Genomic DNA, 27,548 nt, shown 5'->3' with positions numbered 1-27,548 from the left:
GGCCGAGGTGAAGGAAGTTGCTGGCCGGGAAGAGAAGATCTATGACGACTTCCGCCGCATCCTCTATGTCAGCGAGGTCCAGGCGGGTGAATATGTCCGAGGTCGATTCGGAGCCGAGCTGGATGTCTCCGATTTCGTCCTGGACATTGAGGAGTTGGGTCGGCGGGCCAAGGAGCTGCCTGAAGATTATGATGTGCCCGCCGACATCGAGGACTACCTTGTTGATGATCAGGGTCCGAGCTCCGACCCCCCTAGATAGTTTTAACTTAGATAGTTTTATCTTGTAAATTTTAAACAATGTTTTCTTTTTGTATTTTTGGGATATTGAGCCTCGAGCTCTCTTTTGTAAGTTTGAATATTTTCTTTTGTATACATTTGTTTTTCTTGAATGGTCTTTCCTTTTGTATATATACCCTGGCCGTTGCTTGTCTGAGTGTTTGTTGTTAACTTTCTGAATGAAGTCTTTGCTTTTGAGAATTTTGGCTAAGTACGTGACAACGTGTTTTTCATAGCTAACTTAGCTTAGTTTCCGAGCTAGTTCCAGTAGTGCAAATTTTCCAGTGTCTATGTTGTTTTTATGTATGGGCTCTTGACTCAGACTTGGGATAGAAAATGCTAGGGTAGGTTCTTGCCTGTTCGTGGATCGAGCTTGGTCAAGTTGCTTGGTGTGGGTAACCTGTTATCTTTCTGAATGACCCGGGATGATCATAGCTCGCAGGTGGCACATAGCCCGGGGGTGGCGCTTAGCCCGCTGGTGGCACATAGCCCGTGGATGGCACATAGCCCGTGGATGGCACATAGCCCGTGGATGGCACATAGCCCGCTGGTGGCACATAGCCCGTGGATGGCACATAGCCCGTGGATGGCACATAGCCCGCTGGTGGCACATAGCCCGTGGATGGCACATAGCCCGTGGATGGCACATAGCCCGTGGATGGCACATAGCCCGCTGGTGGCACATAGCCCGTGGATGGCACATAGCCCGTGGATGGCACATAGCCCGTGGATGGCACATAGCCCGTGGATGGCACATAGCCCGTGGATTTTTTACCGAGTAGAGTGCTCGGGTTTTTGGAAAAGACTTGAATTCTTTTTAATCTTTTTTATTCATTGAGGGGAAAAACTTATGTTTGAGTTTTACAAAAGCCTAACTCGAACATAAGTGAAAAAACCCCTAGGTACCTCAAAAATGAAAACAAGTAACTACTGATAGTATTTCCGAAGAACCTGGGAGTTCCAAGTTCTCGGGAGCACTCTGCCCGACATGTGTGCTATTTTATAAGCTCCTGCTCGTCCGACCTCAGTGACTCGATAGGGGCCTTCCCAGTTAGGTTCGAGCTTTCCTACTCCCGCATTTCCCTTAGTGATGTCTGCCCGTCGTAGGACCAGATCGCCAATTTGGAAACTCAAGGGTTTAACTCTCTTGTTATGATACTTAGCCATTCTTTGCTTGTATGCTTCGATTCTTAGCGCTGCCTGCTCTCTTCGCTCTTCCAGCAGGTCTAAGCATAATTTCTGTTCTTCCTCGTTCTTAGCCTCATCGAAGAACTGGACCCTTAGAGTTGGCATCCCTATTTCCACCGGTATCATCGCCTCGCACCCATATGTTAGAGAAAACGGGGTGTCTCCTGTGCCTGCCCTTGGCGTGGTTCTGTAAGCCCATATGACCTTCGGTAGCTCTTCCAGCCACTGTCTATCGAACTCCCCTAGCCTGGCCTTGAGCCCTTTCAGGATCGTTCGGTTGGTCACCTCGGTCATCCCATTGCTCTGCGGGTGAACTACTGACGTGAAGCGCAGGTCAATGTGCAAGTCGTTGCAAAATTCCTTGAAGGCTCGGCAGTTGAACTGCTTTCCGTTATCAGTTACCAACGCTCTGGGTATACCGAAACGACACACAATTTGTCTCCAGAAGAAATCTCGAATCCGAGCTTCCGTGATGGTGCTCACTGCCTCTACCTCGAGCCACTTAGTAAAGTGATCTACTGCCACTATCAAGAACTTTTTCTGCCCCGTGGTTGGCGTGAAAGGCCCCAGGATGTCAATTCCCCACGTTGCAAATGGCCAAGGACTTGTAATAGGACACTGCTCTGTAGTTGGAGCATGTCGGATATTCTGGTGTCTCTGGCAGTTCTCACACTTCTTTACTATCTCCTCTGCTTGCTTAACCATCAGGGGCCAGTAGTAGCCCTGCAACACTGCTTTCTTGGCCAACATGCGAGGAGCTATGTGTGCTCCGCAAATACCCTCATGTATCTCTCTCAACACATACTCTCCTTCCTCCGCTGTCAAGCATCTCGACCACGGGTGGGTGAATGACTTTCTGTACAAGACTCCGTCGAGGAACGCGTAGTACGGAGCTTGTCGCAAGATTTTGTAGGCTTTATCTCTGTTTTCTGGCAGAGTTCCATCCATCAGGTAGTGGGCTATACCTTGCATCCAGTTTTCCAAAGGCTGAGTTAGAAAAATGGTTTCATAGTTGTCAATACTGGAATGCTCTTGAACAGAGAAATGGACTCCTGGTATCTTTTCGTTCACTGTTGCTGCTTTGGCCAAAACATCGGCCTCTTGATTTTCCAAACGAGGAACTTGCTCTATTACCCATTTTCCTCCGAGCTCCTGAATCTTGTTTAAGAAGAACTTGACTCTGTCTACGTATCTCCTCATTTCCGAATCCCGAGCTTCAAAAGTACCCAGAGTTTGACAAACGACTAACTGAGAATCACTCCTTATCGTTACGTGTTCGGCTTTGACCACGTTTACCATTCTCAGTCCGATCAACAGAGCCTCATATTCCGCGGCATTGTTGGATGCCGGGAAATCAAATTTTACCGAGCTCCGGAGTGTGACTCCGTGGGGGCCTTTCAAGACTACGCCTGCCCCGGATCCTTCTAGATTTGATGCTCCGTCGACTTCTAATACCCACCGTAGGAGTTGTTCGTCAGGTTCTTCAGGTTGGTCGCTTGCAGTGGTCTCAGCTATGAAATCTGCCAGTACTTGTGCTTTCAGAGCCGGTCTTGGTTCGTACCGGATGTCATATCCTCCTAACTGGACCGACCAGCTGACCAGCCGTCCGGACATCTCTGGCCTCTGCAGCGCCTTTCTCAGAGGTTGGTTCGTACGTACTACAATGATGTGAGCCTCGAAATATCTCCTTAGTTTTTCCGCCGCTACCTTCAATGCCAAAGCAAATTTCTCAATTTTTGGGTATCTGACCTCCGGGCCTTTCAAGACCCTGCTGAGATAATAAACCGGGGTTTGCAGACCCTTGTCCTCCTTCACCAGGACTGCCGCTGCTGTCTCGTCATTCACCGAGAGATACAAGTATAAGATTTCCCCAGGCTCAGGTCTACCCAGCACCGGGGGTGTGCTGAGGTAAACCTTCAGCTCTTCAAAAGCTGCGTTACACTCCTCTGTCCACTTGAAATTCTTTGTATTTTTCAGGATTTTGAAAAATGGCAAACATCGTTTGGCCGAGCAACTCATGAATCTGCCCAACGCCGTTACTCTCCCGTTCAACTTTTGTACCTCTTTCACCGAGCTGGGTGCTTTCATGCTCATTACTGCCTCGATTTTCTCCGGGTTGGCCTCAATGCCTTTCTCCGAGATGAGATGCCCTAGAAATTTCCCCGAGCGTACTGCGAAAACGCACTTTTCCGGGTTCAGCTTAAGGTTAAAACCTTTCAGCTTTTCAAAAGTTTCTGCCAGATCCGCTGCATGTTCCTCGATTCCTCTAGATTTCACGACTATGTCATCCACATAAACCTCGACGTTCTTGCCCAGTTGATCTTTAAAAACATGATTCATGAGTCTTTGATAGGTTGCCCCAGCATTTTTTAAACCAAAAGGCATCTTCTTGTAGCAATAGGTCCCCAGATCCGTTGTGAAAGCTGTTTTTTCTTCGTCATCTTTACTCATCGGGATCTGGTGATATCCCTGCGAAGCATCTAAGAAGGCGTAGACCGCAAATCCGCACGTCGCGTCCACCAGTTGGTCAATGTTTGGCAGAGGAAAACTGTCCTTTGGGCAGGCATTGTTTAGATCAGTGAAATCTATACAAAGCCTCCATCTACCGTTGGACTTCTTGATCAAGACTACGTTAGCCAGCCATTCAGGGTAGTCTACCTTCCTGATGAACCCGGCTTTCAAGAGCTTCTCTACTTCATCTCGGATAGCAATTTGTTTCTCTAGAGAGAAAGTTCTTTTCTTTTGCTTGACAGGCTTACATTTTGCATCCACGTTTAACTTGTGTGAGATGATATTAGGGTCTACCCCCCCAATATCCTCTGGCCTGTTGGAAAACTCTTCCACGTACTGTTTTATCCGAGCTATGATAGCTTCCCGGTGCTCGTCTGGCCAATCTACCCCCAGCTTTACATACATCTCAGATCCCTCTTTAAGTTCAATTGTTTCTAAGTTTTCTCGGGGTTTCTGAGCTTTTTTCTCTCTGATGAGCAGCTCGGGTGTATCGATGTTCATCGTTTCCACCGTGCTGCCCATAGTGGCCATGTAACATTGCCTGGACAGGGTTTGGTTTCCCCTGATAGTTATGACCTCGTTTTCCACTGGGATTTTCATCATCAAGTAACGAATACTAGTCACTGCACCTGTGCTATACAACATAGGTCTACCAAGAATACCATTATAAGCCAGAGGCATGTCAACTATCATGAACAGTGAACGTACCTTCCGCGTTGGTTCCGCCAGGATTCCCTCTGTTCCGTCCTCCTGAGGTATTTCGATGCCGAGCTCCAGATCTAGCTCGACCATGCCCTCTGGGGTGACCGGAGCTCCCCCCAGCCCCAGGAGAGGAATGTTCACAGGCTTGAGGTCAGTCTTGGATCCTCCCATTGTCAAAAAGACTGATAGAGTCAACAAGTTGACCGAGCTTCCATCGTCTACCAGCAATCGTTTTACCCATTTTGATCCAATGATGGCCGATACAATCAAAGCGTCTTCATGAGGAAAATCTACTCCTTTTGCATCCTCTGGCCCGAAAACAATGTTAGGCCATGGCGACCCGGTAGACACAGACATGACCATCTTTTGCTTTTTCTTTCTGCGTTTGCGACCATACTCAGATTCTGAGGTTCCTCCTGAGATAGTGTTGATTACCCCCGTGACTTGTGTTTTCTTTGATGGGGATTGGGCTTCCCTACTCCCTCCGGGCTCCGACCTGACCGAGTTGACCCTCGTATTCCCTCGGTCTTGGCCCTCCTTGGCCACAACAAAATGTTGTAATCGCCCCTGGCAGACCAACTTGTCTATTTCACTTCGTAAACGTCCACACTCCTCTGTTTCGTGGCCGTAACCATCATGAAAATCACAGAACTTGGATCGGTCTCCGTCTTTCACTAGCCTCGGCGGGTAACGAATCTCTTCGTTGTTGTGCTTGATCCAGGATAGAATTTGTTCCCTCGGAGTATTGAGTGGTACATACTGTCTCGGCACTCCTGCTCGATCTACATATCCTTCCGTTCCCCCTCCAATACTGAAACTTGGCTTAGTACCAGGCCCCGTACTTGGCGGACTGGTCTGAGCATTGAATGGCTTGTTACCTCTATACCCCGAAGTCTCGTTCAGAGGTCGGTACCGATCTTGGTTACGGTTAGATCCCTGAGTATTCTGCGTTTTACTGGGAACCGGGCTAGCCGTCCCATAAGACTTCCTCTGCCTTTCCTCGTCAAGGTTGATATAATTCCAAGCCCTGTCCATCAACTCGGTGTAAGTGTCAACCGGGTTGGTGATCAGGCTGTCTCGGAAGACTTGCATGCTGGTGTTATCTTTCATAGCATCGATGGCGGTATCATCGTTCAAATCTTCTATCATGATCGCCTCGGCATTGAATCGAGCAATGTAAGCTTTTAAACTTTCTCCAGGCTTTTGAAAGCACTTCTTCAAATCACTGGATCTTTTCTTTCGTTCGATGCTCGGGGCAAAATGAGTTTTGAAAGCCATGGCGAGCTCCCTGAAACTGGTAATAGAGCCCTCCTTGAGGTTCTGGTACCATTTTTGCGCCGCATCACTCAATGTTGAAGGGAAAACTTTGCATACCGTGGCGTCCGAGACACTTTGAACTCCCATGGCAACCTGAAAGCAACTTAAATGAGTCATCGGGTCGGATTTACCGTTATATCTGTCAATGGGCGGATATTTAAACTTATCTGGAAATGGGTCATCCCATATAGCCTTTGACAAAGGGCTAGCAATGCCACAGGTAGTAAAAGGTCGAGATTCTGCCTTGTGCCCTTTATGCCTATCCAGCTCGGCCTGGACTAGACGAGTAACTTCGTCATGCAAAGTTTTCTGATGCTGAGATGCGGCCCCCGAACTGTGAACACTCTCGGCCCCGTTTCTCCTGACCGGTGGAGCTCCTGCTCTCGCGGTCCGCAGAGGATCTGCCTCCGGGTCTGGGTCTCCCCTCCCCAAACCAGCGTCTCCGCGCTGTGTCCCCGGTGGTAGATTCTCGTCTTGCACCCCCTCCCTTCGAGGAGGGGGAGGATCATTCCGACCTTCGTCTCTCGGAAAAGGGCGATCATGCCGACCTTCGTCTCTCGGCAGATTAGTGTCACGATGATCTTCGCCTCTTGGTGCTTGATGCTCTGTGGGACCCCTAGGTCTGGGTCGTGGGTGGTCGCTCCGACCTTCTTCTCTCGGAAGACGACCATCCTGAAACTCAGCAGCTCGGGGCGGCGGGGCCACAGGGGTGGCCGAGGGATTATAACTTGGGTAATACTGGGACATGACGGCAAAGTGCATCTGCTGAGCTTGGTGCAGCTGGCGAGCCATGTATTCTAAATATTCTTGAGCTTGTAAGACCGCCGGAGGTATATCCTGCCCAGAAGTTGTTCCCGTTCCCGTAGCCACCAGTGTAGCGTCTACCGGGAAGTTGAGTTGAGTGGGAGACAAGGTATTGTGGAGGAAACTCTGAGGCACGGTGGTTCCTGGGGTTGATAAGTGGGTGTGACTTGGATCTGAAGCAAAAGGGTTCGCCCTTGGATAGTTTTCCAACCCATATAAGGGCACAAATCCAGCTCCACTGCCAGAGGCCCTGGATCCTCCCACCTGAGCATTCGCCGGAGGGGTTAAGCCAGTGATCACAGAGGTCCGACCACTAGCAGAGACTCCACCAACCAAGTTAGCGTCGGTAACCGTAGTTCCCAGAGGATCTACCCTGTCCAAAACAGGATCATCAGCCATTGTTTCTTGTCAAGATCTGATCAGCAACGTCAAGAGAACCAGAGTAGAACAAGGGAATACAAAACGATTCCCACAGACGGCGCCAAGTGATGAATCACCAAACTGAATCCGAGTTTTGACGACCTGCACAACACAAGCAAACAGAGGTCAGAAGGAACTCCGGTGGGGGTCACCGGACGTTCACTCCGACGCTCAAGTAAGGTTTTGAAGTAGAGGAAGAAGAAGAAGAGAAAAGAGTATGTTTTCAGTAGAGAAAAAGAGAATTACCTAGGGTTTGTCCTTAAACCCTCTATTTATAGTTAGGGTTTAAGGACAAACCTGCCTTGCTGGCAGGCTGTGAGCTCAGTGGTCCCAGAAATCAGTTATGCTGACGTGGTGGAATATCCCTGCGGGAGGCACGGGTTGTTAGGTGTGTCAGAGGGAACATTCCTCACGTACCTGTCAGAAAATCTTCTGTGGTCCCAGGATCTGGTACACGAGTGGGCGCTCTTTGGACAGGACCTCGGAGCCCGGATAACTTGGGAGTCAAGTTATCAAGGTTTCCGTGTCGGGGAGTAGCTCAGATCTCGGACTAGGCGGTCCAGTGCTTCGGAGCTCGGCTTAGGTCTAAGTCGAACATACTTCAGAGCTCGGGTAAGGTTCTTGGTCCGACCTTATCAGGCATGATTGTCTCGGATGATGTTTGAATTCCCATCGATCCGGTGACTCCCCAAGTCATGCGTTCTATGGTTTCAAGAAGGTCGGAAATTGTTACCAGGTCGGTGAAATGCTTGACTTAGTGATGTTCGTTCCTGGCGAGGTTGCTTCGCCCCTACTAAGAATTTTTCTATGGGAACGAGAAGTTCGCGAATTTTTTCGTTTGCTTCGTCCGCTTCATCACCCTCAGCTAATAAATATTCACTGTTTTCTTTGATCACATTCTCAAGAAATGCCATATGCTCCTGAATATGTTTAATGATCTCATCTTTTTCTTCGTCTTTTGCTATTAGTAACCTTTCACCTGCTGGCACGATCTGCACATTATCATGATAAATTACACAGAATTTAAAAATTTGTAAAATAAGCCAGAATAAAAGGTCTACTCGTGCCATAAAGGCAAAAAAATCAAACTTTTTAAAAATCTCTCCAAATTTTTTTAAAGTTGTAAACTAATTCTAACTTGGCCAATTTGCTGGAAATCTATCTAATTTTTTAAAATCGATTATATATTATTACAAAAAGTACAATTAGATAGATTTTCAATTGATCAAATTGGATTACATTTACAACTTTTCAAATGTTTATATAGATTTAAAAAAATGAAAACGTTTGCCTTTTTAACACTATATATTGGACATTAATATACCTTTTCATCAACGAATTTAGCCCAGAAGCGAGCTCTGGCTCTTTCATAAGGATCTTTACGAAGGATAGGCTTCTCCGGCCACGTCTCATCGATGTACTCGAGAATGACTAATGATTCTGAAATGGCTTTGCCGTTGTGTATCAGCACTGGTATTTTTTTATATACCGGGTTCGATTCAACAAGTAAATCAGTCTTACTGGAGAGGTAATCTTCTTCTTCTATAAGCTCACCGGGTATGCCTTTAGTATACAGAGCGTATATTATCCTGCAAGAAAATTGACATTTCTCTGAACCGATCAGCTTCAAATCCGATTCTTCTTCTTCTGCCATTGGACACTATGAACTCAAAATAAAGAAAGAAGGTGATGATATGAGTAATTGTAGTAACAAAAATCGTTATTATATAGCTAAGGAATATTATAAAATATATCCCACTGGTTCAATACATAGTTGACAGTATTGACTGGACGTAGATTATTATATTTATTCCTAGCTGTACACCTTTATTTTAAATGTAGAAAACACTTGGCAGCCTGCATGTTGCAATATTATAGTATTAGATTGAAAAATGCATTATAGCTACGAAGGATCCTAATTTTTTAAGTTTCAAATTGTAAGAATGCATATTCTATTAGATATAGCTAAAGGTCAGCTAAAGAACTGTTAAAAGTCTAACAAGTGCATTTTTTTTCTGGAAAAGAAATTGAACAAGTGGGTTTCATGCATGCTGAAAAATAAATAAATAAAAATGATAAATTGGTCATATGATTTTTTTTTAAATAACCGGCTCGTTGCAAATTGCAATGCATTATGCAGGGTATTAAACTTATGAGAATACTGAATTATATAAAAAAATTAAAATGGATACTGAACTATTTTTATTACAAAATAGATATTCAACTATATAAAACGTTACAAAATGGATACTCTCAGCCACGTGTTTTCCATTGATTGGACGAAGGAAGAAGTCACGTCAGCAAAAAGTGGCAGAGAGTACTCATTTTGTAACGTTTCGCATAGTTCAGTACCCATTTTGTAACAAAAAAACGTTTCGTACCCATTTTGAAATTTTAGCATAGTTCAATATCCACCAATACCCGCATTATTCACCTAACCCGTGATTATGTATGTCGGAAGATTTTAATAACAGCAACTAGCAGTAAACCTTACAGCATTGGTTTATTAAAAGATCAAGGGATTTTAACATAACTATCCATAAGAAATGTACAAAAATATTAACACTAAAAGTTCTTTCTAAACTTAATATCCATAAAAATACTGAATTAAAAAAACCACTGAAAATGCACCACCTGAGTCAGCCGCCGGTGAATTGACTTTGTTGTTTTAGTATTCAATTTAGATCATAATTTAAATTTAACGTAAAACTGATGAATTCCAACGCTAAAATTTGCCATTGATCATTATCAACGCGCCCTCTCTACAGCCGTTATGGAGCCTCCTCATAATACCCATCATCTTCCTCGTCTTCAAAAACAGGAAATTCATCACGTGGCAGATTCTGACCCCTCTTAGGTGGTTGGTTAGCCCTGTTTTGATTAACCAACAACTCACCCATCTGTTCCGTCATCTGCTCCATTACCCGGTGCATCCGTTCCTCCATTCATTGGTCAATATCATCAAGTCGCTGTTCGATCTAACGAATATGGTTACGGTAATAAACCTCTTTCACCCGTTACAGATTTCTCCTCGCCGGCATAATTCAATCCAGAAACAAACTGATTCTGATACCCACTGGTGTAGCGGAAGTCACAAAAAAGAACAAGATAACTTTAAATGCTGTTGATTATAGAATAATGCCAACAATTAACTTTTAAAACCTATTGATTCAAATAAAAGAATACCAGGCAATAGGCATTAAATAATCGATGATTCAAAGAATACCGAAATTTGGGAAATAACAAATCACGCCTCAAAACATCAAAAACTGCCGTTCAACAGCTCATAAGGTTATTTAAATATTAAGACAAAATAAAAACCCTGAACTGGGTGTAAAACGAAATAAACTAAAAGGTCTCAAAACTGTCGAAATCACAAAAACACCATTTTGAGGGCCCATATGAGGGAAATTAGCCCAGAAGCGACGTAGGCCATGAGCCAAGATGATGGGTATCGATCGTTGTCCCGTTTCCTATAAAATTAGACTCCGGAACCGCCCAAATTGCACACTTTCAATTTTGACAGAATTACGAAACTGCCATTAAGCGACTTTGCGCTCCCTTTTTTTTCATGAACTCAAAATTCATCTCCGCAACCTCATCAAAACTGGTCTGATAATTTTATTTTAAAATAGTTCTTATTATATACTATTGTACAATTAGTTTTCTTTTTAACTTTTTATTAAGCATCCAGATATAATGGATCAATTTGAAATCAAATTTTTTATTTTACACTAAACTATAAATGAATGGATTTTTGAATATAATTAATCTTTATGTTGAATGAAGAGTATTTTTAGCAAGTGAGTGTTGGCCCGGTTGGCCACACTCACTGTGCATCTGCAGAGGGGTGTGGGTTCGACTCACCCCTCTGCCAGCCAGTGGGCTGAAAAAATGACTTTATTAAAATTTTAACTCTTACAACTAACATGAAGAAAAAAAAATGAAGAGTATTTTTCTCTTTTAATAAATAGTGAGACTTCAATATAGTTACAAGTTTAAGTTATGAAGCTGACAAACCAAACTGCTTTTTATTGATAATATAGCAATCACACATAAGGAAGAAAACAAACTAGCTACATATAAATAAAACACAATGATTTAATTATTCTAGAACTGTGAAGCAACTACAGGAGTCTGCTTTCTATTACAAGGTAGATTTTGCAGCTTCAGCGCGAGCTCTAATATGATTAAGATAATCATCTTTTGGAGGAAGAATACTACTGATCGTAAAATTTTGCGAAGTGAATCCCAACCACCGAGTAAATTTTGAAAACTGGTCCGCGTCCAATAATTCTATTTGAGCGATCTCTCTGCTAATCATCAAAAGCTCATTCATTGCGAAATACACCACAGCGTTTAAAACAACGCATCCGAAATCCGAAACAGTATTCTTTTGCTCTAACAAATCCATAAGAACCTTCCTCTGGTAACGCATCCTGTCAACATACTCACTTTCCTTACCCTCATTTTCTTCTAAGAATTTTTCTATAGGAACAAGAAGTTTACGAATTTCATCGTTTACGTAGTCCCCCTCGTCTCCCTCAGCTAACAAATATTCACTGTTTTCTTTGATCACATTCTCAAGAAACGTCATCTGCTCCTGAATTTCCTTGATGATCTCATCTTTTTCTTCGTCTTCCGCTATTAGTAACCTTTCACCTGCTGGCACGATCTGCACAGTAACATGATAAATCAGATAAATTTTGGAATTTACAGTATGAGCCAAAAATAAAAGGTCTAAATGTGTTAAAAAGTCGAACTTTTTAACTTTTTAAAAATCTATTCAAATCTTTCAAAAAAGTTAAATTTATCAAAGTACAGTCAATTCACTGGAGATCTATGCAATATTCAAAATCGATTTAATATTTCCTTAAAATAATTTATCCATGTGACATCCCAATTGACAACTTTTATTCTTTCAAAATTTTAAAAGAAAGTACACATTTAATTACTATGCAGACAGAATTCAAATTAATTTTGAAAATTCTGACAGATTTCCAGCAAACTCAAATTAAAATATTAAAAACTTTTGAAAAGTTTGTATAGACTTTTACAAAGTCGAACAATCTGACTTTTAGCATCATTATGCCAAAGTATATAAAATAAATTATATACCTTATCATCAACAAATTTAGCCCAGAAACGAGCTCTCGCTCTTTCATAAGGATCTTTCCGAAGGATAGGCTCATCTGGCCAGGTCTCATCGATGTACTCGAGAATGATCATTGATTCTGCAATGGCTTTGCCGTTGTGTATGAGCACTGGTATTTTTTTATGAACTGGGTTCGATTCAACAAGTAAAGTTGTCTTGGTGGAGAGGTAATCTTCTTCTTCTATGAACTCATAGGGTATGTTTTTAGTATACATAGCGTATATTACCCTGCAAGAATATTGACATTTCCGTGAACCGATCAGCTTCAAATCCGATTCTTCTGCCATTTGATACTCTGAACTCAAAAATAAAAAAAGAAGGTGATGATATGAGTAATTGTAGTAATAAAAATCCTGATTATATAGCAAAGGAATATTATAAAATATTTCCCACTGGTTCAATACATAGTTGACAGTATTGACTGAGTAGATTATTGTTTCTTCTTAGCTGTGCACCTTAATTTTAAATGTAGAAAAAACTTGGCAGCCTACATGTTGCAACATTATATTAGATTGAAAAATGGAATATAGTTAAGAAGGATCCTAATTTGTTTAGTTTCAAATTGTAATATTATTAGATCTAGCTAAAGGTCAGCTAAAAAACTGTTAAAAATCTAACAAGTGCTCTTTTTTGGAAAAAATAATTGTACAAGGGTTTCATCACATGCTGAAAAATAAATAAAAATGATAAACTGGTCATATGATTTATTTTTTGTAATAGTAGGTGGCTCGTTGCCAATGCCATTATTTACCTAATCCGTAATTATGTATATATGTCGGCAGATTTCTTTTAATAATACAACTAGCAGTGAACCTTAGGGCATTGAATTATTAAAAGAATTGAGGGATTTTAACATACATATCCGGGGGGAAAATATAGTTACTGAATTATAGTCTTTTAATACAAGTGTTACTGGGTTATCGACCGATTGTATACCAAACTAGAAAAATTACAAAAAAGTTATCAATACTACTATATATAGATGTGAAACCTTTGGGATTTTCAAAGAATGGTTGTGAAGTTTTGTTGGAAGTACTGTATGATGGGAGAGGAAGAGTTGTTTAGTATGATATTGAGAAGAAAAGAAGAGTCAGAATCTATCGTTTGTTTGAGATGGAGCAAGGGACTACTGATTAATAAGTAGGCCTTCAACTTTGCTTTTCATTTTGTTTATTAATTAGGGTTCTTACTTTTTAAGTGCTTTAAGATTTAATGAAAAAACTTTGATGGTGGAATAGTTTGTGGAGGCAGTAATATTCACTTTTGTTAAGCTCAAATTTCATGGTGACTTCTCCTATACCTAGGTTGTACAATCACCGAATTGAACCGAGATTCCGAACCGAAAATTGAAAAATGGTTCTGTTAAGTGTTAATAGGTAATGTGGAGTGGTTCTGTTTGATAAAAGAGAAATTCTGGTTTTCGGTATGAGGTTCGGTTTTGAATATTTTAAAACCGAATACACCAAAAAATCGGATTAGCAAAACAACTCGCTTTATATAACATAAATCAACGTCGTTTTGTGTGTTTAAATGTACAACCCTTTAATTTTACATATAATAATTTTTTTTTCTTCATTCCATCCGACCAAAATCGGAATATGATTGCTTGTCCTGCTAGCAAATATTGATTGTTTCATGTTTGTTATATATTTAACCTTGCTAAAATTTAGAATTTTAATTTATTTATTTTGAATTTATAACCGAATTAAAAACCAAAAACAGCACCGAACTGAATTCTTTTATGGTAAAAATATATTTCGGTTATCCCTATAAAAATTATTTCAGTTTTTATTTTTTATGTTGCGTAAACACTGCGCGGTTCTATTAGCTTTTGCACTACCAAACCAAACTGTAATACAAAATGCAAACCCTTAGATATACCCGAACTTGTACGGTCGAATAAAAATTTGTTTTTGCTTTCTATTTTGTAAATTGTGAAAAGCCATTACTTTTTCTTTTGATGGAAAATGGCAAACTTTTTTTTAATCAAGATGATCCATGGAAAAATAGATTAAAATACAATAATGACTAATGAGAGTCATATTACAACAATTAAATACAGTCTTTCAAATGCCAATTAGAAAATGGATAAATCTATAATTAGATCTTTTACCTATACTAGTTTTACATTACGTGCTACGCACGTGGCTCGTAATTTGATTCGTCGAATTATATATTAATTAAATTTATTATTATTAACATTAAATTCAAGTGATAATGGTAGAGCAATAATAGTAACATCATCAATTTTTGTTTTATATGTGATAATTTTATGTTTATGTAGTTAAATAGTAATTCATCCTTAATATTTTTAATATTAAATTAGTATTTAATAGCGCTATAAAACGTGTTTAAAATATTACTTAAGTTAAACTACTATAATTCTCTCAAAAAAAGAAGTTAAACTACTATAATATTTAATTGATTTAGAATATTATTTAAGTTAAACCACTTCTAAAACATTGATTTAGAATACTGCATATACTAAATTATTTCTAATACAACTAAAAGTTACTATTTTAATTATTATTTAATGTTATTATAGAATTTAATTATCTATTAATAATTAATTAATTAATTAATTAATCTTAAATACTACTTAACTTAAACTACTTTTAATGTTAGAGTTTAAATATAACTTTTTAACTAATTAATATATTCATTTTTTAATAAAGTGTAATTTGACCATTAGAAGGAACAATAATTAAAGACATAATCTATACGAATAATAGATGACCTAGTTACATTAGGAGTTTTATTATTAATACATAGCTTAAATTTATAATTATATTAAGGACATTAATAAGGAGTTGACATTAATTAGGAGTTTAATATATAACTTAATGTTAATAATAGGACACTAAAATATACGTATAATAGATAATCTAGCTAGTTATATTAGGAGTTTTATTTCTAGTATATAACTCAGTTTAATAATTAAATTGACAATAATAAGGAGTTTGACATTAATTAGAAGTTTAATTGATAACCTAATATTAATAATAAGGACGTTAAGGTAAATGTGCCTGTCTCCCCCCCCCCCCCAATCCGTGCTTTTATATATAGTATAGATATATAACTCAGTTTAATAATTAAATTGACAATAATAAGGAGTTTGACATTAATTAGAAGTTTAATTGATAACCTAATATTAATAATAAGGACGTTAAGGTAAATGTGCCTGTCCCCCCCTCCGTGCTTTTATATATAGTACTAGTTTTTCGCCACGTGCTACGCACGTGAGCAATATTCATATGACCCGTTATTTATAATTTTTTTTATTTCAGTAATATATTATTACTTATATTTTGTTAGGATTGTAATTGTCTAGTTTGATAGTTAAATTAGTGTGCATTAAAAATCATAATTCTAGTTTTATACTGAGTAAAACAATTTTGTTAGAATTCTAAAGACGTATCCGTATTCCTATAATAAATTTTTATGTTAAATTAAACATTTAAAGTTCTATTTAATAAAGACTTTCAAATAGAGTTACAGGAATTTCAAATTTAATCACTTAGTCATATTTGTTGCAGAAATATGATTCGAATGGAAAAATACACATGTGTGTTTTAAATTACATAGTTTTTTGCATGAACTTGTTGTTGAGGAAGCAATAAAATTGTATATGTACTGTAAGTACTCCGATTCTTTTTAAGAAACTCATAATTAGTTTATATTACAATTAGACATAAATTTGCAGTTAAACAATTCATGGTTAAATAAATAAATTTATGGAAGACAATTCTAATTTATCAAATTTTAATTTTACATATATTTTAATTATTGAAGGATAATTTATTGATTGATAGGACCACAACACACAATCATCACTAATATACATAAATTAATATATGAAAGTAAAAAGAGAAATTACCTTATTGAAGAGACATCGTAGATCTGAGAACTTAATTGTTGGTCCGATTTTGAGATTTTGGCTGCTATTAAATTATGATTGTTATTGTTGATCGGTCGATTTTTGTATAATTCTTCTAGATTAATAATTTTGCAAACAAACACTATTAAAGTTGCATATAATTTTATAAATAGAGGCAACAATTTTTTCACCAACTCTCAAAACAATAATTTTTTCAAGAACACTACACATTATCAAAAAAAAATTAATCAACACAATATTAAATACACTTTCTAAAATTGAATATTCATAAAAATTAAACTAATAAATATTTAAAAAATCAAACCTTGCAATCAAGCTGAGCCGAAGACATTATAATTTGTGAGCATATGAGATGAATTAATGTTAAATTAACAACACAATAACTTAGATATATATTGTTTAGTGCATTTATTATATAACTCAATCTCATGTATTTTCAATGCTCTTTATATACAACTCAAACTCCTATTTAAGAGTTTTTATTTGTATGAAATTAGTTGGTTATTATCTCTTTTCACTCACCGGAAAAGAATGTAATCCTACCCTATACCACAATCATTAATTTTAATTAACTATTAGAATTAAAAATTTAGCTTTGCTATCCCAGTCAAATACGTTCCAATTAGTTTGATTTTATATATGCTGTTAAGATCTTTGCTAGAATACAAACTTCGGCAATTAGTTTATTTATGTTATTATATTTAAATCAAACTTTTATTAATTTTACTTTTTTAATATGAATTTTACTCTTAATGAAACCTATTATCGTAATTTTGCCTGTCCCCCCTTCGCTCTTATAGTATAGTTATAGATATAGAGATAGATAGATAGATGTATTTTGAATAGTTAGTCTTTAAATTTCATTTTCACTTTTTATGATCCCTCAGTTAAGAAAAAGTATTACTGTAAATCTCTTGCTAGATGTTCGCCGGGAGCGTGCTCCTAAACTCAGTTGTCTAATAGAATATTATAAAAATGAATTTTTACATAGGGAAAATTGTAGGAATTAAACCTATTTTAAAATCCTTAAACTTTATATGTTTTGATTAACTAGTCCTTAATCTTCATTTTAGTTTTTTTAATCCATAAACTATTATTTATCATTAAATTAAATTTTTCCTTAGATATCCGTCCGACGAATTCACTAACATAACACATAATTAAATTTCATCTATGAAGAAAAATTACTATTTTCATTAACCGTTTATGCTTCTTTCTCTAACTTTCTCTCTATATTTTTCTTATAATAGAATTTATCGGTATAAAAAAAAACACTAAATAAAAATATTTTTTATTTTTCACAAATTGATAAACATAAAATGAGTTTGAGTTCAAGTTCAAGTTCAAGTTCGAAAGAAATTCAAACCATCTAATTTGACTCAAATAAATCCGAATTCGATACAATAAAGAATAATTATTTTAAAAATTATGATATTTAATGTATTTAACGTTTTTTAGATATGGAATTCAACAAATAATAATAATAATAATAATAATATATATTTAAATCTAAAAATATCATATGAAGATAGATTATTGCGCTTATAAAAAAACTCATTTAAACTTATTTTAAAACTTTTTGAATTATTTTTGAATAATTTACAAATAATTCAAATTCATGAACACTACTCCAATATATAAGCAAAATCACTTATAAAATCTAAATTAAAAGAAAAACATTTATATAAAAAATTAATTTTTATTATTTTTTGAACATATATATATATTTATAAATTTTAATAATGTTGAAAAATATATTTTGACAGTATGAACCAGATAAATATATAATATATTGTCCAGGAATCTACAAAATGTTCAACCTTCATCAATCACCAACTTTAAAGCATATAATCACACTACTGAAGGAAATCAAACGAGGGATTTAATATAATGTTTTCCCTTAGTTGAAGGACCAAAAAGAGCAAAACCGAAATTTAATAACCAGTTAATCAAAATACATATAATTAAGGAACCTAATTATAGATTTAGCCTTAGAAAACTCATTGTTGCAAAACTTGTCATCCAAGCAACACAATTTCCAACTATTCATCAAATGAATCTTCTACTTTTTAAAAGGATGACTAACTTTCAGATCTTAACACAAAAAAATCCTATAATGCCAACTCTCTACCAATTAAAAATGAATCAAACTAAACTAAAATTTAAATTTTTTTCCAAATCAAACCAAACCAAAATTACAACTTGACATTTTTCAAACTGAACAGGTCACTTGTGTCGATTTGATTTCTTTGGTTAGTTGTGCTAAAACTAAACTGAAACTCTTTATTCCAAAACTGAACCCAACCAAAGACTGTAATTCTTTTAATATGTCAAATTGAACCAAACTGAACTTATCTATTTGAGATATTTAGTTTGGTTTATATTAGATTTTGCACACCCTAAAAACAACTAAACAGTCAATAACCTGGCATTCACAGTCACAAAAATACTACAACAGCTACAGATCACCAATCAAAAACATATAAAATGACGGTCTATACGGGATCATAAGAGAATAAGGACTAATGATTAACATAAGCTTTTTTTTTTTGATGGAAGATTAACATAAGCTAATAAGTAAGTTGGTCAGTAAAAAACCTAGAAGTTCAGATTGCTCAATCTTACCATATCCTACAGCATCACTATTCTGAAATCTCATGTAAGCCTTTTAGCAATATACATATAGTAATATATATGTGGCCTTCACTAAACAAAAAAGTTGTCCTAATTTCTTCTGTTCCACCAAAAAAACTTCATCACACAAGTGGAAACCCTGAGACAAACAAATGAACAAAAATTAAAGAAAGATCACAATGGTGTCAAGAATACAGAGAATGATTACTGCATTGTGGATTGAAAGTTATACATAAGCTGCATCCCCACATCAATATAAGAGAGCTCATCTATGGAAGGAGTTATCTAGAGAACTATGAAAGCAAACGAAAACCTGTATATCTTGAAAATTAAAAATAAAAGCCACTAAGTGATTTAAAAACTAGCAAGAAAGATGGATAGAAAATAGTAAATAGCTTATGCTAATAGTACTTTTTCCTTAAAGTCCTCACATCATCCTCACCGCGCATGGCATTATGTGAAACTAAAACAAAAAACAGAGCAACTAAAGTTTTTAAACCCGAGTAAGGTGGAAAAGGATAATTGTCGCAAGGTAAACTGGAACTTGGAAGTCAAGAGAATTACCTTAAAAGCATTAGACTAGATGTATAAGACTCTCTATCACTACAATTACCACATTTCTACCAACTATAAGTTAATCAAATAGAGAATGTAGTCAAAGGAAATCAAGAATTAACAACAATGAATATCAATCACAATGTGTGAGACAGCTTATGAACAATGTACTGCAATCATAATGGTGAATAATTAGATTATCATTACCTGTTTACCATCCATGACCATGATATAAGCTTGAAACCTTTCCACAGAAAATCATCCCTAAACAAAAATCGAACATCAGCAAAATTCAGCCATTTAAGTTCCATCCCCCAAATGCTTTATATCTATATATCATATTACATGCAGTAAACAGAAATTAAGAATAAAAGCTGAATATCTGCAATCATAAGGTATTTTTACCTCTTCTTCCTTGTTGACCTATTCTGATCTTGAGAAGATTGATTGTTTTCATCAGTTTGTCCATTTTCAGCAGATGGAAGGGGAGCAATGCTTCTGAAACAAACCATAGCTTCTCCGAAAGCCTTGTGCTCTAAACCTGTAACATCTTTTGCCATTCTGTCGTACAAGATAAGTCGCGTCCTATCCAATTCAAGTACAACTAAGTTATCACTGTTCGATAAACCCAAAGGCCTAACCAATGCACATGACATGTGAGCAAGGGAAAACGAAAATAGCTTCGACCAGGACTCCTCAACACCATATTCTTTCATAGCCCAAAAACCAACAGTCATACCATTTCCATAGTTAGTAGATATGGATAACCATGTTCTCAATATACCCAAACCAACTACACAGTCCTCAAACTTAAAATCCTTAAGTTCACCCTTCAAATCAGGGAGTGGCAGCTCTCGGGTTTCATTCGTGGCAAGATCATAACCCACAATTAACAGCATATTCTTGTGATCATATCTACACATTAGCCAATGCAAAGCCCCAGCAAGAAACAAACCATTAGCCAATGGCTTCATAAAGTAAGGCATTTCATCAAGTTCGATTGCTCTTTTCTTAACACAAGTGACAGTTATCTCAGTTCTAAAGAAACCCGTTTTACCAGGACCAGACTCTTGCGCAATCCTAATAACCTTATAGTCATCATTAACACTGTCATAACCAAAACCATATCCTATTGCAGCATCATCATTACAAGTTGGAAGTAAATGTGGAAGATAGGCATGTTTATCAGTAGCAGGGTTCACAATGCAAAAGTCTTGAGTTTGTTTCTTGTGCAATAAAAGTAAACCATTGCAAGAACCAATTAAGACAAATGGCATAACCTGAGAAGTAATTGGCACATAGCGCGAGTCCAGATGTTTCATGGACGCTTGAAAGAGGGCTTCGTCGAACAGCTCCTTGAAGAACACGGCAGCGGAGCTGGTGTTGGTGGCATAGTCTAAGTGTAGTTTCATGAAATGGGTACTCTCGATTATGTCACGCCATTGCTTGGAGATGCATTTGCAGCGACCAATTGTTGCTACGTCGCACCGGCTTAGAATGTTGGACACAGTCTCAGGCAGAATTTGGTCGGACATTGTTACTGTAGGTTTCGTAGTAAACCCCGGAAGTGAGTATATATAGTAGGAGTCCATTGAGCGCTAAACCCTAACCTGTACGGTCAAATAAAATTTGTTTTTTTGCTTTCCCTTTGTAAAATATGAAAGGCGTTACATTTTTCTGATGGGAAATGGCAAACTAAAAAACTAATAAATGGAGTATGTAGATCATGATGTTAGGTTTATTTATTTGATTATTTATTTAACTCGAATGCAAATATTATATTACATGTATATCCTATAAATATTATTCAAATATAGTAAGTTTTGAAATATTATGGATAGTAAAGATTAATTAGTTTCTATTTTTCATAAAATGATTAATGCTTTATTTGTTTTACTAATTAACTAATTGGATATGAATTGAAACTTATATATTATTGGGATTCCCTCAAGTTTATTTTAAACTTGAGAAAAGTCATGTTCACGATCTACACCGTTCATTACAAAATGAACGGTGTAGATCAAAAATCACAATTTTACAAAATAAACGGTACAAATCGTGAACATGACCCCCTCAAGTTCATTTGAACTTGAGAGAATCCAAATCCTATATATTAATATATAATTATATTATGCATACATTAATTTACATATGTTTTAGATATTAATGTATAATTATATTACTGATGCGGGAGTGGTTGCCCAGAGATAATAGATCAAAGAGTTGAGCAGTGGCAGTTTGATTATTCTGCTAAAGTTGAAAGTGTGCGATTTAGACTAATTTTCGCTAATTTTATTGATAACAAGCCAACAATCGATATTCATGCGCTTTGCTTATGAATATTGTAGCTTTTGAGCCAAATTCATTAATCAAAGCCTCCAAAATTATAATTTACAATTAATGTTTATTTAATTAATTTCTTTCGGTATTCCATTTTAAATTCAGACTAGGGTCTCAATACTCTTGTGAGGTAATTTTTGATGTTTTGGAATTATTATTTTTTTCTTTTTCAATTTCAATCTTCAATTGACTTAGTACCGTTTTTGGCCTAATATTTTTGATATTCGTACTAATTGATAGCTTATAAGAGCTATGTCTTAGAATTTATTATATTAATTGACATTTTATTTATTTATCTTGTCCACCGTCACCTCTGCTACATTAGAAAGATATTTTTTAGAGGGACAAAGATAGATAAAAAGAAAGAAGTATAATTAAAAAAACAAAAAAAAACATAAGTGATACTCATTTAAATGTAATCTAAATTATCTTTACATGTAAAAATCTATTTTATTTTTTATGCTAGCTATCATATAACTTCTGTTTCACGAGAAATTCTTAGGTGAACCTAGTCCACCACGTAGGATTATTAATCATCCACAAATGATATGCTATGTGACATAATTATAATAAATGATTTATTAACACATCATTGTAATTAATAAGTGTTTAATTTTAATTCTAAATACAATAAATGATGTGTTAATAAATGAATGGATCATTTATTATAATTATGCCATGTGGTATATCATTTATGGATGATTCATAATCCTACGTGGTGGACTAGGTTCACCTAAGAATTTCTCCTGTTTCACACATCTAACAAACATTTAAAAAGGGACTCAATTGCATAAATAAAAGAAGTCAAGAAACAAAAGAATCAAAATTGAAAAATATAGACCAAAAAAGAAAATGCAAACTATTCCCATATGGGTTTTAACATTTACACAAGTCACTTGCCAATAAAATAATCAAAATAAAAAAACAGGGACCAAATAACCAAAACTCAAATTGTTTAGGAAGCCAAATGTGAGTTTAGCCAAAATAACAGAGGTGTTAAGATGGAGTGAGTGTGAGAGTCATACATTAGATTACGGACTTATCCTCACATCAACCACTTCATTGGCTTCAAAATCTCATCCACGCAATCCCATAATCCATTTCCAAACCTAAACACAACAAAACCAAACCAGAAAAATAATCTCCCTTCTAGCATTTCATCTTCTCACTTCCCATTAACACACTACACTACAGTACAGCCATGGCCGCTGCAGTTACAGCTGCAGTTTCTTTTCCGTCCTCTAAGTCCACTCCTCTATCTTCAAGAGCGTCCATCATATCACCAGAGAGAATCACCTTCAACAAGGTAACTTATTCCGCAGCTAATAGTGTTACATTCAGTGGCGGAACCAGAAATTTCACCGAGGGGGAGCAGAATTTTACTTGATTGCACGATACGTTATTTGACTATTTTTTTTCCTTCAGGTTCCTGTTTATTATAGAGATGTTTTGTCTTCTGGTAGAAGAGTGATCTCCATTAGAGCTCAAGTTACAACAGAGGCCGAAGCTCCTCCGGTTAAGGTTAAGAAAGAGTCGAAGAAAAATGATGAAGGTATTGTTGTTAACAAGTTTAAGCCGAAGGAGCCTTACATCGGGAGATGCCTTTTGAATACTATTATTACTGGTGAAGATGCTCCTGGTGAAACTTGGCACATGGTCTTCAGCACTGAGGGTATGAATTTAACTACCTTGACAATTTTAGTGTGCATTTATGTAAATTATAATCATTATTAGATCTTAATCTAGTCAAGTCGACTTCTGAGTTATTCAAAGTTGATTCAAACAATAATTGAAACAGACTCGAATTTGCTATCGAGTTCAATTCAAGTATTAAGATACTCGACTTGACAGGTTTGCAATCTAATTGAGTTTTTATTAATATATTTTTTGATCACTTATATTTATATCTAGTTATAACAACATTTTTTTTATTAGAATTACATTTTTGAAATTTGATACAAAGTCGACCAGAGTTGAGTTCCATAATTACTCTATCAAGTATCGAGTTCAACCTCGCTCTTAACATAAAAATCAACCTCAAATTTTGAATGTTTGAGTCAAATCGAATTATTTTTATTTCAACTTGACTCAATTGATCCCCTAATTTAATTATAACTGAGATATTACATGATTGATCATGTGGGATCCCTAAAATAAACAAAGAAACAAATTTGAAAATCTGACAGAACAATTTTGTTTAATTATGCTTTAATTTGAGCAGAATTTCAAAAATTGTTTATGGATGTAAATTGCTATAATATATTTTTATCAAAAAAATTAGTATAATTGAGGAGAGTGGTTGTATAGGAGAGGTACCGTACAGAGAAGGGCAGTCAATTGGTATAATTCCAGATGGTATTGATAAGAATGGGAAGCCTCACAAGCTGAGATTGTATTCAATTGCCAGCAGTGCTATTGGTGACTTTGGAGACTCCAAAACTGTGAGCAAATCATTCTTTTTTATTTTTATTTTTATTTTTATTCTCTCTTATTTCCATTCTCATTTTCATTTTAATAAAATTTTATTTGTTTAGGTTTCTCTTTGTGTGAAGCGACTTGTGTACACCAATGACAATGGAGAAGTAGTAAAAGGAGTCTGCTCAAATTTCTTATGTAAGTCTTCAAAATTTCTTCTTTTTTGGCTTAACTCGTTATTAGGTCCTTAAATTATACGTCTTTTGATTAATTTAATTGGTCCTTCAACTAACTTTTGTCTCTTTTTAATCCATGAACTTTTGAATAGCATGTTTTCAAATCCTTCAATGGACCTCCGTTAGTTATATGACATTTTTTAACTACTAACTCGCTATTTTGGGGCGTGAATATCTCGCTCTTAATATAATGACTCAAAGACACGTTTTTTTTATAAGTTAAGGAAATAAAAATAGACAAAATTTAGTTTAGGCACTAGTTAATCAAAAGACTTATAGTTTAAAAATATAATAATAGATTTATCCTATTTTTTTCTGCATTATATTAATTTTTATCTGAATTTACACTAATATTGCATGTATTGAAGATTATTGGCATTATGAGGAGCCAAATTACAGTTGAGATTTGTATTAATTTTTGTTAAGGTGATTTGAAACCTGGAGCTGAAGTGAAGATTACTGGACCAATTGGAAAAGAAATGCTGATGCCAAAAGATCCTAATGCCACAATTGTTATGGTAACCATCAAAAAATTTCTTAAATTGCATTGAATACAATTCCAATACATTAATTACTGTCCAATTTATTTCTGTTTACAGCTTGGAACAGGAACTGGAATTGCTCCTTTCAGATCATTCTTGTGGAAAATGTTCTTTGAGAAGCATGAGGACTATAAGGTTCAATCAATGTCAACTGTTACAACTTCTTTTCAAATCATGCAAAGTCCTATCATCTAAACATGACTTGTCCAACTTGAGGGTTAAAAGTTTGACCAACACTAGATAATTACCTTATATTCCAATTCAGTGCCAAAATTTCATATTTTACCAAATTAATACTTAATAAATAATATTTTTTATTTCAGATCATAATTTCTCGTCATATTTTGATCTATTGTGGTGACAAGATGAAGTATATTCTTATAATATACTTCCATGCCGGTCATCACGTTAACTACCAGTAGATGCGATGCCTTATATTAAGTAGTGTAGCCTCAAACCGAAATTAGAAGGCTTATATATATATATTAAAATTCATTGAATTAAGAAGGTCAATATATAATTTTTTTTTCTATGTGATATGTGCAAATTAAAATTAATTATAACTAATTTTACTTAATAAATTTATTTTTTTTAGATTAAGGGGCAATTGCCTTCTTTATGGTACAAATTAAGGTCTTTATATCAAATTGAAACATAGAACAAAAATTTGGTATCATTCAAGCTGTTTTACCCCCAACTTGAATATCAATCAGCTCAGCTGATTACTAATTATGTTCTCTTGATGCCTGTTATAGTTCACCGGTTTGGCATGGCTGTTCCTGGGAGTACCCACAAGCAGCTCACTGCTGTACAAGGAGGTGAGACAAATGACATGATCGATCCAACTAAAATGCTTCTGTAAGTACAAAACCATTAACAATTAAGGTTGAAAATTGTTGGTTTGGATGGACAGGAATTCGAGAAAATGAAGGAGATAGCTCCTGATAACTTCAGGCTGGACTTTGCTGTGAGCAGAGAACAAACTAACGAAAAAGGAGAAAAAATGTATATTCAAACTCGAATGGCTCAATACGCAGAAGAGCTCTGGGAATTACTCAAGAAAGATAACACCTATGTCTACATGTGTGGATTGAAAGGAATGGAGAAGGGCATTGATGACATTATGACATCGTTGGCTGCGAAAGAAGGTGACATATACTTAACTTTGTTCATATTAAAACACATCGACTCTAGTAGTCGATTATTAATGAAGATTTTCATCTTTCCGAAAAAAAAAAATTATAATTGAATTTCATTGAACATACATTCTTGGACATAACTTCATGTTTGCATTTTATATTTTCAGGCATTGATTGGTTAGAGTACAAAAGGACATTGAAGAGAGCAGAGCAATGGAATGTGGAAGTTTACTAATGTGAACAACCCTTATTACTTGTACAAATTAATGTCTCCTCTTTTTGTTGTAATGATTCCATCAACCTGCATTTCTGTAGATAGGTAATATGACTCCAATTTTCAATAAAATCTTCTCTTCTATGGTGACTATTTGTATGTATTATAAAGATCAAGAGTATATAATAAAACTTTTAAAAATTAATAATGTTTAAAGTTTAAATATTAGTGATATTTTAAAATTAAAAATAAATCTACAGTTTTTTTAGTTTCACATCTTTTTAATATTAATAATACACTAAAACTTTCAAAATATTATACAACTTTGGAAACATGAAAATATACCTAATATATTTAGAGATAATAGTAAATAAATTCATAAATTATATTTGTTTTTTTAATTTAATCACTAATTTTGAAATATGCCAATTGTATACATAAAGTTGTATTTTCTCTCAATTCTATACACGAGATCATAATATGTTAATGTGCTTAATAACTTACAACTCGACAAAAATCACACCAATAAATGAGTGCCACGTCAACATATGTATCGAATTGAGAAAAATGCAACTTCCTGCATACAATTGACATGTTTTAAAGTTCGTGAATAAATTAAAAGAACATGTATAGTTTATGAATTTATTTAACATTATTCCTATATTTTATATAGATAATGGACTAGAAATTGTTGTTACTCGGAATTGGCTTTAAAATTTGCATGATTAGAGTTTCTGCTATTGTTATGGAAACATTTTATTTAGACCTAATGTATATGGAGATTTTTTTTCACATGACAATTGAAGGGAGAAGGATTTGAATTTGCAATAATTTATATTCTAAATTGTAAACATTCCTAGAATCAGATTGTTTGTCTGAGAACAAGTGTGAATTATACAGTTTATGGAGTGAGCTTCGATTGATGTTATTATATGCAAGTTCAAGTCCGATTAGGATATTTAACTGAAAAAACCAAAAAATTATCCAACAACTTCTTTTTAATTTTTAAAAATACACTTAAAATTTAAAAAATCATCTTCATAAAAAAATTGAAATCTTATGTTTTGACTTTTAATTACAGAAGATACATTGCAAAAACAATTTAGATACTTTAAAGATACATCACATACATTTGTAATATATCTCCGATATATTTTTATGCGAAATGTATAAAATAAAAATATTTAGGTACAAAGTGAAAT

The 27,548-nt window shown here is 35.6% G+C and overlaps 4 protein-coding genes across 4 annotated transcripts; 1 reads left to right on the top strand and 3 right to left on the bottom strand.

Moving 5' to 3' along the window:
• Positions 1-517: 517 nt before the first annotated feature.
• Positions 518-4,476, bottom strand: LOC126678549 (uncharacterized). The gene is made up of 7 exons (XM_050373444.1): positions 4,056-4,476; positions 3,526-3,743; positions 3,214-3,426; positions 2,761-3,171; positions 2,070-2,616; positions 1,669-1,952; positions 518-676 (listed from the first exon to the last, which is right to left on the bottom strand). The coding sequence occupies exons 1-7, from the start codon at positions 4,474-4,476 to the stop codon at positions 518-520; spliced, it is 2,253 nt and encodes a 750-aa protein (XP_050229401.1).
• A 6,754-nt stretch (positions 4,477-11,230) lies between these two features.
• Positions 11,231-12,712, bottom strand: LOC126677690 (glutathione S-transferase U7-like). The gene is made up of 2 exons (XM_050372445.2): positions 12,337-12,712; positions 11,231-11,893 (listed from the first exon to the last, which is right to left on the bottom strand). Exons 1-2 carry the CDS (start codon positions 12,658-12,660, stop codon positions 11,366-11,368), a joined length of 852 nt encoding a protein of 283 aa, XP_050228402.1. The 5' UTR covers positions 12,661-12,712; the 3' UTR covers positions 11,231-11,365.
• A 6,022-nt stretch (positions 12,713-18,734) lies between these two features.
• On the bottom strand, positions 18,735-21,150 carry LOC126676358 (F-box protein CPR1-like). The gene is made up of 3 exons (XM_050370541.2): positions 19,866-21,150; positions 19,668-19,724; positions 18,735-19,044 (listed from the first exon to the last, which is right to left on the bottom strand). The coding sequence occupies exons 1-3, from the start codon at positions 21,050-21,052 to the stop codon at positions 18,996-18,998; spliced, it is 1,293 nt and encodes a 430-aa protein (XP_050226498.1). The 5' UTR covers positions 21,053-21,150; the 3' UTR covers positions 18,735-18,995.
• Positions 21,151-22,840: 1,690 nt separating this feature from the next.
• On the top strand, positions 22,841-26,494 carry LOC126677621 (ferredoxin--NADP reductase, chloroplastic). Its single transcript, XM_050372331.2, has 9 exons — positions 22,841-23,106; positions 23,226-23,472; positions 24,108-24,241; positions 24,335-24,413; positions 24,878-24,969; positions 25,051-25,128; positions 25,749-25,811; positions 25,907-26,141; positions 26,300-26,494. The coding sequence occupies exons 1-9, from the start codon at positions 23,002-23,004 to the stop codon at positions 26,365-26,367; spliced, it is 1,101 nt and encodes a 366-aa protein (XP_050228288.1). The 5' UTR covers positions 22,841-23,001; the 3' UTR covers positions 26,368-26,494.
• The last annotated feature ends 1,054 nt before the right edge of the window (positions 26,495-27,548 follow it).

This window comes from Mercurialis annua, linkage group LG4 (assembly GCF_937616625.2).
Source record: "Mercurialis annua linkage group LG4, ddMerAnnu1.2, whole genome shotgun sequence".
Classification (NCBI taxonomy): domain Eukaryota; kingdom Viridiplantae; phylum Streptophyta; class Magnoliopsida; order Malpighiales; family Euphorbiaceae; genus Mercurialis; species Mercurialis annua.
This window is presented reverse-complemented; position numbering and strand designations above follow the sequence as displayed.